The sequence below is a fragment of the Babylonia areolata genome, chromosome 18 (genome assembly GCF_041734735.1).
Source record: "Babylonia areolata isolate BAREFJ2019XMU chromosome 18, ASM4173473v1, whole genome shotgun sequence".
In the NCBI taxonomy this organism is placed as follows: domain Eukaryota; kingdom Metazoa; phylum Mollusca; class Gastropoda; order Neogastropoda; family Buccinidae; genus Babylonia; species Babylonia areolata.
Window position 1 is genome coordinate 9,773,832 of NC_134893.1, and position 18,040 is coordinate 9,791,871.

Here is an 18,040-nt window from a genome sequence, read left to right on the forward strand (position 1 = left end):
ATATACACATATTTTTGTTGTTGTGATGATGAGTCACACATATTATGATAATATTCATCATAGATGGACAACCCTTTTTAACAGGTAACTGAACATACGTAGATAATGGTGGACAGTTAGTTTGTTGATATAATCTTGTTGAAGATAAAAGGGGTTAGGTGTACAGGTGCAACATTTCCAGTGACCCAAGCTTAGAATTGATGCTCAGAAAAAACACCCAAATCATCCCTTGTGCACCCATGTCAGTATTTTATTGCAGAAAAATGTGCCATGAAAATTCTGAAGAAAATTATAACTTCCAGGTTTGACAGAATAACTGTACCAGTAACGAGATTTTCTTTGGTGGCAAGAGAATTGAATATGCTGCCTCTGCAAAACATGAAACATGCTCTTAGAGGATGAAAACCAGTGCAATGTATGCATCACAAAAAGAACATTTTTTACAATCATCCTTTACAGTGATTTTTTCAGTTTTGTCATCAGAGTTTTAGAAACACTTACTTTTCGAAAGAAAAAGCCTCGTTTCTTAGTAATAGGCTCTGTTTTTGCAAAGTAACATGTGTCGTTTTGATTTATATTGTTCCTGTTGATTAGCAATGAGGCATTGAATTTACAGTTTTATGTATTATTCATGTGTACACAAGAGCTGACGTGTATGTGTGTGTGTGTGTGTGAACATGTATGCACATGTGTGTGTATTTGTGTGTGTGTGAGTGCACATGCGTGTGTGTGTGTGTGTGTGTGTGTGAACATGTATGCACATGTGTGTGTGTGTTCAGTTGGATATACATACGTTTGGTAGGGAAGAATGGATTTTATGTTTGCCATTTTTAAAAACCTGTATCTTAATATGATTTTTTTTCTGTTTTGTTCTCATCTTTCCCTGTCTCTTCCCGTTCTCCATCTCTTTGTGTCACTGTTGTAAACGTGTTTGCCTGTTCCTAATGGCAACCCCCCTTTCATTCTTCGTGGTCTCTTTGTGCTCTGTGTTGATCATGACAATATTATTATTGTCGTTATTATTGGCATTTTCTATGCTTTTTGCATATCACTCGGCTGATTTGCTCGCAATTTTTTAAAACATATTATTCATTTATAACATATATTTTGTAAACATGCGCTTCTTATTCAAATGTTGTGAACGGCTTCATGTCTAATTGTGCCCTTGTCTTTGATATTGATCATTTCGTTCATTTTGCAACATATCATATAAACATGCGCTCTTTAAAAAAAAAACCCAACTTCACAAATGGCTGCTTGTCTAATTCCGCCTTGCCATTTTTGATATTGTACTTGGTCTTTGTTTATGATACGTTGTAAAAACACACGCTGTTATAAAACAAAACTTCGCGAATGGCTGTGTCTGTATGATTCACTGCGTGCTGTTATTGGTGTACCTACCTACCTACCTTCCCTGGAATGCAACTGCTTGCTTCCCCTTGCCTCCTGCTTGCTTGTGTTTTCATCCATCCTCCTTCCCCTGTGGTAACTGTCCCTCCCCCATCCTATCCCCATCCCTACCCTCACTCCCCCTTGTGTAAGGTGTATTCGGGGACCTCGGTGTACTGTTGACGGCAAAAAGGCCAAGATGAGAGCTCATGGTGTGGCTATGAGAGAAGAGGAGGTGAGTTGTACTAAACGCCGTCACCATTCCTTCACCTGTCAAAAGACCAGTCTTATCTGTATAGTTATCTCATGTTTTGTTTTTGTTTTTGTCACTGTGATGGTGAAGATCGTTTTTGTGTTCAAACTTTGTTGGTTTCTGTTTTTCATTTTCCTGGTGATTATAGGTTGCTTTATTTTTGTAATCTCTTATTGTGTGTGTGTGTGTGTGTGTGTGTGTGTGTGTGTGTGTGTGTATTTTATTATTTTATTTTATTGTTGTTGTTTTTTTAAGCTCCAATAATTTTTTTGCTCTTCACATTTGAGTAAAAAAACAAAACCACGTTCTTGTGTGAGAATTTACTACATTGGTCTTTTGTGTGTTGTGAGTTGAAATTGTAGTGTGTGTAGCATGGCAGAACTGAAAAACAGTTCTTACTACTTTTGTAATACATGTATGTGAAGAAATGAGTGTGGGATTCATACACACACAAAAAGAAGCCATGCACACTTCTTACTTCATGCACACCTGTATCCAAGCATGCTTGCTTGTCACTGCACTACTGATGTAAATGAACTTTCCTCATGTATCAAGTACTATCCAACAAACTGACGTCAGTATGTATGAGATGCAATCTGATCTGCTTGATGTGGCCATCGCTGTTAACTCGGTTTCTTGTATATTACTCTTATCTGATGTAATGTGGATCACAATGTTGCTGACCATGCTTTATAGAACCAGAGGAATCACACTGCTACACAGGACTTCGGAGAGGAGAAAAAAAAGTTTTGTCGCAGCAGAACTGCCAGCTTTGGGTGAAGAAAACATTGGACATTTGTCGTTCACAGTTTTCAGTTTGAAGTGGTCTGCCGTGTATCCTCCCCTTTAGGAACAGTGTGTGGAACATGTAGTGTTTTGATTCCTTTAAAACAGTGACAGAGTGTCTTTGAGTTACAGTTTAGAAGAAAACGAGTAGTTTTGTGTTGTTGTTTTTTTTTTTTACTTCCTTTTAGTTTTATTTTCAGTTGATTGAAAGTTTATTTTCCAGTAGATATAGCCTTCAGTTGCATTTTTGCAAAAGGGGTGTGTGAAGAGAGCAGTCGGCCCTCTTTGATCCAGTGGCAGTGAAGCAGTTGACAGTATATCGCACTGAACTCGTGTAACTCTAAGCCTGTTGTACTCCAGAAGCAAAGATACAGGTTTTCAACAGGTTTTCTGCTGGAACCCAAGTATTTCCAACAGTGAAAACTGGGAAAACCTTGACTGACTGACTGACCCTGTCTTTGACCACCTGTAAACAGGTGCAATTGCCACCTTGCTCCTGGTCAAGTCAGACAGGTCAAAGGGTAGTGGCCAAAGGGCAATCCACTTGTCTTCCAGGTTGGACACAGGGCTAGCAACCAGTTCCCATAAGAAGAATTATGTTATCGAAACAGCAACAGAAGAAATCAACACTACGGTGTGTGAAGGGGAAGATACTCGAATGAATGACAGTGGTGAAAGCCAAAAGGGAGCCACTGACAGGAAGACTGGAACTCAAGACCCTGAAACATACCTGGGGTACCATTGACAGAAAAGCCCAAAACAGACAAAAGTGGCTGATTTTTGTTGCTGCCCTACATGCCAGAAGATATAACAGGCAGTAAGTAAGTAAGGCTGTAAGTGAGTAAATTGACTGACTGAAGAATTGTAGATGTACAAACTATCCATATCTTGTATTTTTCTTCCTATTTTCTTTGCAACTAGCTTATCGATAAAATGTTTGTTGTGTCGTCCTGTTGGTCGCTTTGTGTCTGTCTGAAAGCAGTTGTAGATATCACTAAGTAAACACATGTATGAAGCAAATGTAAAACCAATCCGGGTCTGTCCACAGGAATCGGACTATACCACACTGGACCTTCCCACACCCAAACTGTATCGTGTGGGTCTGGGTAAAGGCTACCTGGAGCTGCCTCAGGGTAAGTCCCGCAGAAAAGTGATGCACTCAGTGTGAAAGCCTATTTCAGTGTTTAGAATAAAGAGAGAAAATGCTGCATTAATTGATTGAAAGTATCAGAAAATGTATTCGTCATTTCTTCAAAGCACATTATTTTGTTTCTTGGTGGTTTTTTTGTTTTTGTTTTCGTTTTATTGTTGTTGTTTTTTTAGTTTCTGTGGGGAAGTGTTTAAAAAGTGATAGCAAATTTGTGCTTTTCAAAAAAAAAGATAGAAAATGAAATTTATGGATTATTTGCACAAGAGGGAGATGATAGTTGAAAGATGAACACCTACTTTTCTGCTGTGTTTGTTGGTGTGAGTGTGTGTGTCTGTATTTGTGTGTAGGTGAATATATTCTGTGTCATGTTATTTTGTCAGCACAATGATTTTTCTTGTGAAGCAAATAGAGTTAACTCACTCAGTACGGCCAGTCCTCTCTTCTCCTCTACACAGACCTATCGGATGTCCAGTGGGTGTCTGAATGACCCAACCTTTAGCTTCCGTCATCAGAATTGTGGTATTCTTTGTCAACATTCATGTCTTCAGTATAAGAACCTTCCGCTTGCAATATTTTGATGATGGTAATTGGGGTGAAACGCTGTTAACGTCGTCTGTTTTGCCGTTCGTATGGAGAGAGTTAAACAGTACACTGGAGGATGGCAGTATAGAAATGTTTCTCTTTTTTTTCTTTTTTGCGCATTCCAGTTCACATCCCGAACAACCGCCTGGTCAACAGTATACTGGATACGAAATGTGTCTACATTCTTGACTGCTTATCAGATGTTTTCGTTTGGTGAGTTTGTTTTTTATTTGTTAAACAGCAAGTGCTGTATCTGTGTTGTGTGAGAAGATATTGCAAAAGATGGCATAGAATACCTTTTTGTCTTGTCACAAGCCAGAGTGGATCACCATGACATATTTATCAGTCATCCAGATCCTTGTCAGTCATACTAGAGTTAAGAAAGAATATTTCTGAATAGGTAGGTCGCTATGTTGAGTACCTGTTGTGACCATAGGTTTCCATCTCACGTCAAACTTCAAGCCTGTGGCAAGTTCAAGTCAAAGCCTTCAATCTTGTATTCTGTTGTATTGTATTACTCTTTTTGTCATGACAGATTTCTCTGTGTGAAATTCAGGCTGTTCTCCCCAGGAAGAGCATGTTGCTAAAGTGAGAGCGCCACCCATTGTTTTTGTATTTTTTCCTGCCTGCAATTTTATTTGTTTTCCAGTTGAAGTGGCTTTTCCAACAGAATTTTGCCAGGGACAACCCTTTTGTTGCTGTGGGTTCTTTTATGTGCATTAAGTACATGCTGCTCACAGGACCTCGGTTTATCATCTCATCCAAATGACTAGTTTCCAGACCACCACTCAAGTTCTCGTGGAGTGGAAGAAAATACTGGCGACTGTAGGATACGAACCAGCACATTCAGATTCTCTTGCTTCCTAGGCAGATGTGTTACCACTAGGCCAACAGTCCATTATATTGGTGATTGATAGCTGTGGTAATTGAAATCTAGTTGTTACAATGGTCTCCTCTTGTTTAGGGTACTTGGTCAGTCTGGCCATATCACAGAACATTTATGGTCATCAGTAAGGGCCTTGTCAATACTGTCTCAAGGAAATGAAACAAGAATGATAGCCAATAAAATGCTACTGGAATGAGTCAAAATCATTTCAGGGTCTGTTCTGGCAGGTTAGCTTATTACTTGTCAGACATTTATCATTCTCTGGACTGCTGACACTTACTGGAGCAAAATGAGCCTGTATCAGCGCATGTGAAATTTTTTTGGGAGGCAAGATATATGGCCTAGAATTAACTTCACATACAGGGTAGATGAGACAAGACAAAATCTGTACAGAAGGTACAGAAGATTTGACGCACACACGCTAAAAAAAAAGATTGGCTTAGTTCTCATAGTTCTCTTTCATTTTCAGCTGATAAACTTGGTGAGTAAATTGGTCACGAACAGTCATTTTTTTAGCTTATCTTTACTGATTTCTATGTCTTTTGAAACAAGATTTGTGGAAGGTCTGCATGTCCACCAATGTTCTATGTTATGAAACAGGATCGGCAAAAAGTCAACACGTCTTGTGAGAGCTGCCGCACTCAAGCTTTCCCAAGAGCTACATGCCATGATCAATCGTCCAGAGTATGCAACCATCAGTCGTTGCCTTGAGGCGTGAGTCACAGATTTTTGTTGTCTTTGACCTTTTTGAAATACTGTGTGTCTTGATATAAAATGGGTCAGTACTTTGCTTTGAAACTGTTATTGTAGTGAACTGCTCTTTGTTTCATACAGGTATGAATTGTTGACCTTTTTGGTTTTCGTTTTTCTTGTTATTGGTGGGTTTGGAGACAAGGGTGGCTGGGTTTTTTGTTTTATTTATATTCTTCTTTTTTTTTTAATAAAAAAACCCCAACTTGTTTGCTTACCTTTGCATCCCATTGCTATCAAGACTTTGAACAAAGTGCATCAGTCATCAACGAAAGAAAGGAAACATTTATGGCAGTCATTAGAAATTAAAACATATCAAAACTGTTTTGATCTAAACTGTGAATTACAGAAAGCTTGTGATTACAAGGCGAAGGCTGTTTAAACAAAATTCAGGAGTTGAGAGGTGGAGAGGAGCAGGAGGTTAACGCATGTCTGGTTTCTGAACTGAATCGTTTGTAATTTGAATGATGATAAATTTACTTTGTCACCTTTATTCTTAGCTTGAACGACTTTCATTCTAAGATGCAGTCAGACTTTATTTAAAAAGAAAAAAGAATTGTAATATGTGAAAATGGTGAAAAGCCTGTTCACTGAGATCTGATTTGACATTGTGCCCTGTGGTCCAACCAGAACCGAACCTCAGATCTTCAAAACCAAGTTCATCGGCTGGGACGACGTGATCCCTGTGGACTACACCAGGACGGCTGATTCGGTGATCCGTCGCGGGGCGGACATGAAGGTGATCATGGAGCGTGACAAGCTTCAGACGGACCTGTCTGCCCTCTTCATGCCCCGACAGCCCACCATGCCTGCTGAAGAGGCTGTAAGTGTGTTGTGTGTGTGTGGGAGGCAACTCAAATAGATTGGCGGAAAGTGGTCTTGGAAAGTGTGATTCAGTTCAACAAAGAATGGTTTACACCTCCTTTTTTTTCCAGGTTGACAGAGGTACACAGAGACTGTCTGAAACAGCTAAAGCTGTCTTGGAACTAACGATTCAGTTCTACAAAGAATGGTTTACAGTTCTTAAGGGTTTTTTTTTTCAGGTTAACAGAGGTACACAGAGACTGTCTGAAACAGCTAAAGCTGTCTTGGAACTAATGATTCAGTTTTACAAAGAATGGTTTACAGTTCTTAAGGGTTTTTTTTTCGGGTGAACAGAGGTACACAGAGACTGTCTGAAACACCTAATGTGGTCTTGGAACTTATGATTCAGTTCGACAAAGAATGGTTGACAGCTTCTTTTTCTCAGGTTTACAGAGGTACACAGAGACTGTCTGAAACACCTAATGTGGTCTTGGAAATTATGATTCAGTTCAACAAAGAATGGTTTACAGCTTTCTTTTTTTTTCCAGGTTAGCAGAGGTACACAGAGACTGTTCGAAACATCTAAAGTGGTCTTGGAAATTATGATTCACTTCGACAAAGAATGGTTTACAGCTTCTTTTTCTCAGGTTTACAGAGGTACACAGGGACTGTCTGAAACAGTTAAAGTGGTCTTGGAAATTACGATTCACTTTAACAAAGAATGGTTTACAGGTTCTTTTTTTTTTAGACTAACAGGTACGCAGACTGTCTGAAACAGCTGGGTTACTAGGATAACACATGGGAAGTGTCACAGACAACTGGGTCACTAAGATAATACATTGTGATTTTGGATTATGATTACCACTGACAGTTTGTTCTGATTAGTGACCGACAAAACTGATGGAAAATATTGGTAACATTATTTAAGTTTTTACTTTCATAGGAGCAGTAGTCAGTGGATTGTCTTCAGTGAACTACATACTGTCGTTGACCAGAAAACAAAACAGATGTGACTAGTTCAAAGTGGTTTTAATCACATATACCTTACTGTAACTCAGCAGCATATTCAATGTGGATGTGATTGTTGTTGGGGACAGGAAGTACAATCCATGCCAGATACTGCATCATTGTATTTGTATTTCTTTTTATCACAGCAGATTTCTCTGTGTGAAATTCGGGCTGCTCTCTCCAGGGAGAGCGCATCGCTGTACTACAGTGCCACCCATTTTTTTGTATTTTTTCCTGCGTGTAGTTTGATTTGTTTTTCCTATCAAAGTGGATTTTTCTTTAGAATTTTGCCAGGAACAACCCTTTTGTTGCCGTGGGTTCTTTTACGTGCACTAAGGCTGCGGCCATAGTAAACCCGGCCGTCCGGAGTTTTGACGGCCGTCTCTTTAGCCAGTAGAACGGGTCCGTCAAAGTGGCCATAGTAAACCCGGCTTTCCGGAGTTTTGACGGCCGTCTCTTGCTGAGGCCAAGTGCGGTCAAGGGAAATGTGTCGTCATTATCAAAATGGCGCGGACGAAACGGAACAGATCGTTGTTGTTGCTGTGGTGGTGGTGGAGAAAGAAAAGAGGGAGCCTACGACGTTTCGCTGTTCATCCTATCAACAGATGGAGACACATGTATGGAGAATATCACCATCTGATGCCCCAGCTGCGCAATCACTTGGAGAAGTTTCATCAGTACATCAGAATGACACCTCATTCTTTTGATCATCTTCTTGAACTCTGTGCACCTGTTCTTCGAGAAAAGTCAACTAACTTCTGCCGAGCAGTTCTAGTGTGTACATCTGCGCGCACATATGTGTGTGTGTGTGTGTGTGTGTGTGTGTGTGTGTATGTGTGTGTGTGTGTGTGTGTGTGTGCGTGCGTGTGTGTCATGCGTGCGTGCGTATGTGTGTATATGTGTGTGTGAGAGAGAGAGAGAGACATGTGAATTTTAAAAAAAACAGCAATTTAGTGTGCACACTTATCATTTTCCCCATTTTCGCAATGTTCTCCCATGCAGCCGCCACAAGATCTCTGTCGGCATGTCTTTTGTCACTCCTGCTGTAAATAAATGTTCTGAGCCTCACAGCACTCATCAACTTCTCTTCGTCCATGTTTGCAAGGGAGATAAGTCATTGAAAAATTAGGAACGGAGTTCTTCACCTTCCCCTTTTCCTTTCCGTTGACCCGGCAAACGGACGTTTTGCACGAAAGTCGAAACGACGGGATGAAAATGCCGGGCTGGGCCTGCTCAACTATGGCCACCCACATCCGTCATCGGTGACGCCACAGAGCAATTAAGCCAGGCAGGTTCTTTTACCCGGGCCGGCAAAAAAGACGGCGGTAAAAAACCGGGTTTACTATGACCACAGCCTAAGTGCATGCTGCACACGGGACCTCGCTTTATCGTCTCATCCGAATGACAAGTGCCCAGAAAATATCGGCGGCTGAGCTGTGATTCAAACCAGTGCACTCAGATTCTCTCGCTTCCTAGGTGGATGCGTTACCTCTAGGCCATCACTCCACACATTATGTGGCACATTATGTATCTTATATAAAGCGTAGATTTAGAGGGAAGAAATGTCCTTTTGCAGGAGCAGCTGTCTGCTGACTGGAATGAGGACCTGGATGGCATGGAGTCCTTTGTGCTGGAAGGGAAGAAGTTTGTGCGTCTGCCTGATGAGGAGCTAGGTGAGTGAAACACCTGTTTGTGTTGGTAAAGTGCTTGTTGGAAATTGTTTTGGATCCCTTTTCATGACGTGGCATTCCTGCTCAGTTGTGAACTGAGTTTACTTTTTGACAAAAACATCAGGCACCTCAGTTCTTCCTGTAGATGACACTCATTGGCAGTGCTCGACGGGCGCAATAGCCGAATGGTTAAAGCATTGGACTTTCAATCTGAGGGTCCTGGGTTCGAATCACGGTGACGGCGCCTGGTGGGTAAAGGGTGGAGATTTTTACGATCTCCCAGGTCAGCATATGTGCAGACCTGCTAGTGCCTGAACCCCCTTCATGTGTATATGCAAGCAGAAGATCAAATACGCACGTTAAAGATCCTGTAATCCATGTCAGCGTTCGGTGGGTTATGGAAACAAGAACATGCCCAGCATGCACACCCCCGAAAACGGAGTATGGCTGCCTACATGGCGGGGTAAAAACGGTCATACACGTAAAAGCCTACTCATGTGCATACAAGTGAACGCAGAAGAAGAAGAAGAGGCAGTGCTAAGATTTGGAATTTAATGCACATGATTAATGAGGGGTGTTTTTTTTTTGGAAAGGGTGGTTTGCAGAAGTGAAAGAGAAACATAACTAGGCCATCAAGTTGATCTGATGGTTGACAGCTGGTCAGCAGGAAGGAAGGAAGTTTTGAATGACCCTATCTTTGTGGGAGGCAAGGCACGTGACATCCAGTATCACAGCTGAAATGTGGGGTGGAGGTGGTGGGGGTGCTGTAGACTACTATTTTTATGGACACTTTGCTAAAAACAGCAACAACTTTTTGACTATTACAACCACATCAGGGGAAAAAGAGGAAAAGGAATCATTGGCAGTGGGTTGAGTTTGTGGGCAGGCATGTTCTGTTCAGAGGACTGCTACGTGTTCCTGTGCCGACACTGAGTAAAAAAAAAAAAAAAAAAAAAAAAAAAGTATATATATATATATATAAAGGAATGATTGTCAGTGGGCTGAGTTTGTGATCAAGCATGTTCTATTCGAAGGATTGCTGTGTGTTCCTGTGCTGATACTGAGTAAAAAAAACATAAAGAGGAAAAAGAATGATTATTTGTGGGTTGAGTTTGTGGCCAGGCATGTTCTATTTCGAGGATTGCTGCATGTTCCTTACCGATACTGGGTAAAAAAAAGGAGTGATTGTCAGTGGGTTGAATTTGTGGCCAGGCATGTTCTGCTCAGAGCGCTGCTACATGTTTCTGTGCCGATACTGGGTAAAAAAAGGAGTGATTGTCAATGGGTTGAATTTGTGGCCAGGCATGTTCTACTCGGAGGACTGCTATGTGTTCCTGTGCCGATACTGGGTGCCGGTGGAGCTGCCAGAAGGGGAGGATGAGGACATTGACGAGGACGACCTGCCAGAGGATGAGTACAAGTGCATCGTGTACTTCTGGCAGGGCAGGAATGCTGGCAACATGGGCTGGCTCACCTTCACCTTCAGGTACTGTCTGCATTGAGTCCACCACTTGAGATCAGTGCCATGCACAGTTCAAATGCAGATGTGTTAGCGATGGTGTGTGTGTGTGTGTGTGTGTGTGCGTTGGGGCAGGGTAACAGAAGCTGCAGATATTTTTATGTGAGCTTTGTTTCTTTCCAGTGAAACATTGCATTTCATTTTTGTCTTTGTTGAAGAAGTTTGAATTGATTATTTGTGACAGGTATGTTGTGTATAGTATGTGTGCGAGGAGAAAAAGAGAGTGTATGACAACTTGAAACTTGTGGTCCATGAGGCTGTGATCCTTAACCACCAAAGAAGATAAGATTTGTCCGTTACCACTCTTTAAAATAAACTTGCAGAACTATGAGTATATAAAACATTCATCATCATTTTCTTCTCCCCCCAGCTTGCAGAAGAAGTTTGAGTCGCTGTTTGGAGACAAGCTGGAGGTGGTGCGTCAGCAGCAGCAGCAGGAGAACCTCAAGTTCCTGTCTCACTTCAAGCGCAAGTTCATCATCCGCATGGGCAAGAGGCCCTCGCGGGCAGGCTCCCCTGCTCTGACCCCCGTCAAACCCTCCACAGAGTTCTACCAGCTGAGGGCCAATGGCAGCCCCATTGCCACCCGCTGTGTGCAGGTCAGTGGGACAGGGTTTGTTTCTGCTGTTTGTGGTGATGTGTGTGTGTGTGTGTGTGTTTATGTGTGTTAGAGAGAAAGAGGTAGTGACAACAGTTAAACTCTCCGAGGTGATGGGCGCAGTAGCCGAGTGGTTAAAGCATTGGACTGTCAATCTGAGGGTCCCGGGTTCGAATCACGGTGACGGCGCCTGGTGGGTAAAGGGTGGAGATTTTTACGATCTCCCAGGTCAACATATGTGCAGACCTGCTAGTGCCTGCACCCCCTTCATGTGTATATGCAAGCAGAAGATCAAATACACATGTTAAAGATCCTGTAATCCATGTCAGCGTTCGGTGGGTTATGGAAACAAGAACATACCCATCTTCCATTCAGTTGCAACTTTAATCATCTGGATGAGATGAATAACTGAGGTCTTGTGTGTAGCATGCACTTTGCCCATGGAAACAAAAATATTGTCCCTGGTAAAAAAAACAAAAAAACAAAAAAATTGTCCCTGGCAGAATTCTCAAGAATTATCCACTCAAATATGCATGTGTGTGTGTGTGTGTGTGTGTGTGTGTGTGTGTGTGTGTGTGTGTGATTGAAAGCCTGATTGAATGACACAGGAAACGAATAATGAGTGTCTTAAGGCAGCTGTCAGTGACCCTGGTAGGCAGCCTGTTTTGCAAATGACGTGGTCAAGTGCTAACAGTTTGGTCTGTGGTTGAAGATAGGTGCTATAAATGTATCAATGATAATCACTTCGAGAAACTGAAAAGGTGTATTTGTGACAGAGTGTGGGCAAATGAGTGAGCAAACGTGTGTTAGGGGAAAAAAGAAACTGTGAGGATGGGTGTGGTGCGGGACGCTGAGTGGATGATAGTGCATAATGAAAATATTTAATGTCCGTTGTTACGACGTTCAGGATGTTACAGCTCTTCAGCATATGCTGTTGTTTTTCTGAAAATTGTACAAGATTCTTACACAATAATGTTGTACATTTTATCAATTGGAATATACAGTTATGTTCTTTTCAATGACCTGAATATATGGTTATTTTATAACGTTATGTTTGTTTCAGTTGCTGAAACCTGATTCATCTCTTTTGAATTCTTGCTTCAAGTAAGTTAAGGTTTGGTTAGAGATTGTTCAAACACAAATGAACAGTCAAGTCAAAAGAGTATGTGAAAAAAAATCTTGAACACTTGCACACACACACACACACAAAAGAAAAAGAAAAAAAAAAGAAAGAAAAAACAACACACACACACACACAAACACACACACACATGCACACGCGCACACACATGCACTCAGTACATCCATGCAACACATGCTCAAAACACATGCCCACACATACATATTTACACACACACATGCATACAAACGTATGGGTACACACTCACACACATACCACACACACACATGCTCAAACACATGCACTTACATGTGCACATACACAAGCAAACACACACACACACATACAGTGATACTCTCACACACACTCATGCTCGCTCTCTCTCTCTCTCTCTCTCACATGAAAAGACCAGGGCCGGGTTGTATGAGGTGATCTTTGCTGCGTTAAGTTTGCTTAGAGTTAAGAATGTTCCTAAGTATATGGAATTTGCCATGGAGTTGGGAACATTCTTAGCGATTTGCAAACTTAGCACTGCTAAGTTCACTCATGCTACCCACCCCAGGTGAAGGACTGCAGCCTAGTGGTGTGATGATGTTTGTGCAGCTACATCCTGATGGTGCCGTTTGACAGCGAAGACCTGAAGGGCATCGTGTATGTCTGGGTGGGCAGCAAGGCTGATCATGCTGAAGCTCAGATTGCTGAGGACATTGCCTACACAATGTACAAGGTAGCTTTCATCTTTATATGGCGTTCATCATACATATAATGTTAGATGTTGATTTGAGGAATTATAATGCATCCTTTTGAGTTGTTGGAAATACGGAAGTGGTTTTTTTTTGCTGAGAGAGAGATTAGATAATAATGATAATAATAATAATGGATACTTATATAGCACACTATCCAGAAATCTGCTCTAGGTGCTTTACAAAAACGCTTTGTCAACATAAAACATTACATCTATGTTACATACACACACCACACACACACACACTGCGTACATACATTTTAACAATACATGTGTATCTAACAGCTACCCTAACACATACACACACATAGGCAGGCACAAACTTACATAAACGCACGCGCACACAATACACATTCATATGTAGATTAGCAGGTTAGTTGTTTGGTGCAGTCTGTAGCATACTGTGCCTTCTTTATATTCATTTGAAACTGAGAATGTGAACAAATTATTATGTAATTTCTGATACATGTGGGAAGGCAGGGGAAACTACATGTCAATAAAAGGTGAAAGAGGGAACTGACTGTGAAAACTTCCCCCATGTATTCCAGGACAACTACACCATCCAGATGATCAACGAAGGGGAAGAGCCGGAGAACTTTTTCTGGGTGGGCATCGGAGGCAAAAAGCCCTACGACAAGGACTCCAACTTCATGAACTATGCCCGTCTGTTCCGCTGCTCCAACGAGAAGGGCTACTTCTCCGTGTCTGAGAAATGTGCCGACTTCTGCCAGGTGAGATCTGTCATAGGGGTGTGTGTGGTACAAGAAATTTATTTCATGCCTAATAGCTTTTACATTTGTTAGTATGCTTAAGAGAAAAACAACAACAAAAGAAAAAAATAGAAAAAAATCAATGTTAACATTTAAAAAAAATTTTTTTTAAATAATTTTAATAATTTTTTATGTTCACATTTTATTATGGAATGATTCCATTCACTGTGAGAAAATTTGTTTATATCTGCTTTGAAACCGTGCAGATCAGCTGTCTATTTTGTTGTTCTTTGTGTGTGTGTGTGTGTGTGTGTGTGTGTGTGTGTGCTTTTTCAGGCTGGGTGAAGGTAGTGAAAATAAGCTGTTCAAACATTAGCATCCTAATAATTTTGAAAGTGTTCATGTTTTTTTCACCTCTTAAGGGTACATCTCCCCATAACTTTTGTTGTATCATTCTGGTGCATTTTAACTAAGGTTGAAAAATACTTGTGGATCAATGGGACAATGGCTAATCATGATGGTCAGTAAATTTGAAAAATACCTGTGGATCAGAGGAACGATGGCTGATTGTGATACTCAGTTAATTTGAAAAATACTTGTGCATCAATGGGAAAATGGCTGACTATGATGGCACTGATACTCAGGATGACCTGGCCGATGACGATGTGATGATTCTGGACAACGGGGAGCAGGTGTACCTCTGGGTGGGCAAGAAAACCAGCGACGTGGAAATCAAACTGGCCTTCAAGAGTGCACAGGTGAGTGAATTGTCCAAGCTTGGGTGAGGTTAAAACTTTCTAGGCCTTAATAATTGCGGTAGAAGGTTGCGGGAAGATAAAAAAAAAAAAAAAAAGGTGGATGGTGCTGCATTGTGGTGATGGATACTCTCTTCATAGAGAGCAGCTGAATTTCACACAGAGAAACCTGATGTGACTAGAAACGATACAGTGCAACACAGCACAGCACAATACACAGTAGTATTTACATGCAGACACGTCTTCATACACAAGCACCTACACATGCTCACACTGTCTGAGAGTTTGTGTGTGTGTGCAGGTATATATCCAGCATCTGCGCAACAAGCAGCCAGACTATCCCCGTAAACTCCTGCTGGCCATGAAGTACAAAGAGAACCGCAAATTCACCAAGTGCTTCCACGGCTGGGGCAAGTACAAGGAGGTGCCAAAATGAGTCCTCTGCGCTGCATGCTGGCACGGAAGCCCCCTCTTCCCATCACTTGTGTTCTTATGACTCTGCAGGCAGATGTATGGGAGAGGCACTGTTTTGTGCCTTGTGTGTGGTGTGCAGAGTGTATGTCCAGACTACATGCCAGGTACTTATCTACCCCATTCCTTCTCCTCTCCAAATCCTTTGTTGTGGTTTTTTTCACTCTTGGTGCTGGCTTCCTGAAAGTTAATCAAGATTTATTCATATTTGCTGGCTTAGTCAAGACACTTTATGTGACGATGAGTTCATGTTAGAAAGTCACAGAAACCGTGAAGCTTAATGTTATGATTAGTTCATGTTAGAATATCATTGGTTGCAAAAAGAGAGGTGTGACATTGAAAAGTTGGGCAGTGCCAGTTGGGACTTCAATAATAGCTGAATTGAGTCTTTTATCTTTAGGATGAACTAGTGAACATGCCTTTGGGACACATTCCTTATCTGTTTAGTCACCCTGCGTTTTTGTATGATTTTAATCACACAGCTTCTGAACCACACGGAATCAGTTTTGACAATATTGGGACCCGTTATCATGACATTGACGGAAAAAAGAAACTGAGAGACTGCCTTAGTAACCCCTTGGTATGTCAGGGTTTTTGATGTGGAATGCTTCACAATGAATCACAATTTCTTGTTTTTTGGCTGTTTTTATGTTGAATCAAGGTCTATGGATGTCGATTCATTTATGAGACCACCATTTCAAAATAGGATTTTCTTTTCAGAATTTCAGTTTAAGTTGCAGTATATTGTTTCTTTTCACAAATGAAACTAAGTCAGATGCTGTCAAAATACAACACTTGTTCATTTTGATTTTTGTGTATATGTTTTAGGGGGTTGGAGAGGGGTGTTGGGGTTCCAGTATGACTGTGCATTTGAAGACAGTAGTGTCGTGTGCATGATGACTGCTTTTGAAGGAAAACGTATTGAAAAAAAGTGTTTTGCATTGTGTTCTGACTTAAAAAAAACAAAAACAGTTTGTGAGACTGACAACCTGATTTGAAAGAAAACGTTAACAGTGTGTTTGCGGAACATGAAAATGTACATTGCTTCCCTGATGAGAGTTAAAAAAAAAGATAGTATGCTGTATTAAGTAAGTTATGATTTTGGTTGTTCTTTTAATTTATGAAAACAATTGAAACAGCTAGCAGTCCATCATAAATTTTTGGCATCATTTTTTTTTCGTCAGAAATGTACAGAAACATTCCCTGCATCCTACCTTACCTTTCGTTGATCTGAAATTAAACAAGTATGGCCTAAACTGAAAAAAAAGATGAAAAAAATGCAGATAAATAAAAAAGCAAATTCTTGAAATGGCACCAGAAAGTAATGAAAGTAACAAAGGGGATTAGTGGGTTTTGTTATATTACAAATATGACAGTGTTAATTTCTGCATAGTCATCCATTTTTCTATGAAAAAGAAAGTAAACATATAGTACAGAGGACAATGATTCACTTCTTAATCTTCAATTCATCATACTAGTCTAGTTAAACAAAAGGACAATAGGATGTTTTCTTTCGTGTCTCATAGCAGGCAAAGAGATACTGATTGATCAGAGTATTTCCCATGACAGGCAAAATGATTGCGATTGGTCAGAGTATCTGCTGCTTTGGTGTACATGAACGGTACAACATCTGAATATTTCTTCACCGTATAGAAGAAAGTCAGTAGCTTTGTACTTTTCCACAGATTTGACAGTGTTACTGTGTTACTAACTTCCACCCCTTCTGTCAACATATCAAGTTGGTCATCTCTGCAATATTATATACTGAGATCATCAGGTATACTCTGAATGAAATATGTATACAGTAACTTCTGGTGCTATAAACTGCTTGTAAAGAAATGCATTTAAAATTTAGGACAGTTTAATTGCATGTTCACTGTTTTCCTGTGATATGCGGTTTGGCAAAGGGGGGTTAAGAAGACAATGTTGTAATCACCAAAATTTATATACCCTGTTTATATTGAGGAGTCCATGTTTTACATCATTTGATTGTGATATAAATTTCCTGGTTTGGTCTTTTTGTTTGTCAGTAAATCAGTTGTATGAGATAGGTCTGAGGACCTGGAAAATAAACTCTCACCTTGTAAATAAGCATTATTGTGAACAGCACATGCTTGCACAGATTGAAGAATTGGTGACAGGATTGTGAGTGTATGGAGCATGAACAGTTAACAGAATCAAATATACATTTTTATGCATCAGTTGGCATGATTGACTTTTCATCTGTGCAAATAGCATGTAGTTATTTAAAACCTGGAAATGGATTTTGTTTAAAAGGTGATGATGTTTGTTTCAAGCCAGTTTTGTAAGAAGAATGATGTGAAGTTTGGTTTTACTAACACTTTATAGGAAGACATCGGGTTTGCTAAAGTACTGTGGGGTTTTATTTTTCATTTGATGTACTGTTTGCTTTTATGTTTCTGTTATGCGTAAAGACTTTAGATACGATTCTCAATCTTTGTTTACATTACATTTGTATTTATATTAATAGTTTGCTGTTTCATGCATGTTCAATCACTGAAATTGTTAATACTCCTTTATTTTGACGCAAGCCCAACAATATTTTCCCATAATTAGCATTAAATCTTGCTTGGATCTGAAGTGTGTCAGTGTATACATCATACACGCAGCGTGTGTATTTGAGTGTGTGTGTGTGTGTGTGAGCACATTTTCTGTTTCCACAACAAATGAAAGGTACATAAAATAAAATAAAATGTTTTGAGTTAGCTACTCTTATTAAGGTATGCAATTTGTAGAAACTGAATGGCTTATAATTGATTGATTTTGTTACACTTTACCTGCTTCAGGCACAAACACAATGTGCAGGCAGTGCAAGGCATTATA

General features: G+C 40.4%; 1 protein-coding gene across 2 annotated transcripts in view; it reads left to right on the forward strand.

Moving 5' to 3' along the window:
• The window catches only part of LOC143292425 (protein flightless-1 homolog), a 32,998-nt gene extending 15,205 nt beyond the window's left edge, over nucleotides 1-17,793 (forward strand). The window contains exons 22-34 of one of the 2 annotated variants that reach the window (XM_076602693.1): nucleotides 1,583-1,624; nucleotides 3,477-3,561; nucleotides 4,286-4,373; nucleotides 5,647-5,760; nucleotides 6,427-6,619; nucleotides 9,185-9,281; nucleotides 10,581-10,764; nucleotides 11,168-11,396; nucleotides 12,459-12,499; nucleotides 13,119-13,242; nucleotides 13,809-13,991; nucleotides 14,615-14,728; nucleotides 15,027-17,793. In XM_076602693.1, the coding sequence (XP_076458808.1) occupies nucleotides 1,583-1,624; nucleotides 3,477-3,561; nucleotides 4,286-4,373; nucleotides 5,647-5,760; nucleotides 6,427-6,619; nucleotides 9,185-9,281; nucleotides 10,581-10,764; nucleotides 11,168-11,396; nucleotides 12,459-12,499; nucleotides 13,119-13,242; nucleotides 13,809-13,991; nucleotides 14,615-14,728; nucleotides 15,027-15,161 (1,629 nt within the window). In that variant the 3' untranslated portion in view covers nucleotides 15,162-17,793. The remainder of the gene's footprint in view (nucleotides 1-1,582; nucleotides 1,625-3,476; nucleotides 3,562-4,285; nucleotides 4,374-5,646; nucleotides 5,761-6,426; nucleotides 6,620-9,184; nucleotides 9,282-10,580; nucleotides 10,765-11,167; nucleotides 11,397-12,458; nucleotides 12,500-13,118; nucleotides 13,243-13,808; nucleotides 13,992-14,614; nucleotides 14,729-15,026) is intronic. The other variant, XM_076602694.1, reaches the window with a different exon arrangement.
• Nucleotides 17,794-18,040: the final 247 nt, after the last annotated feature.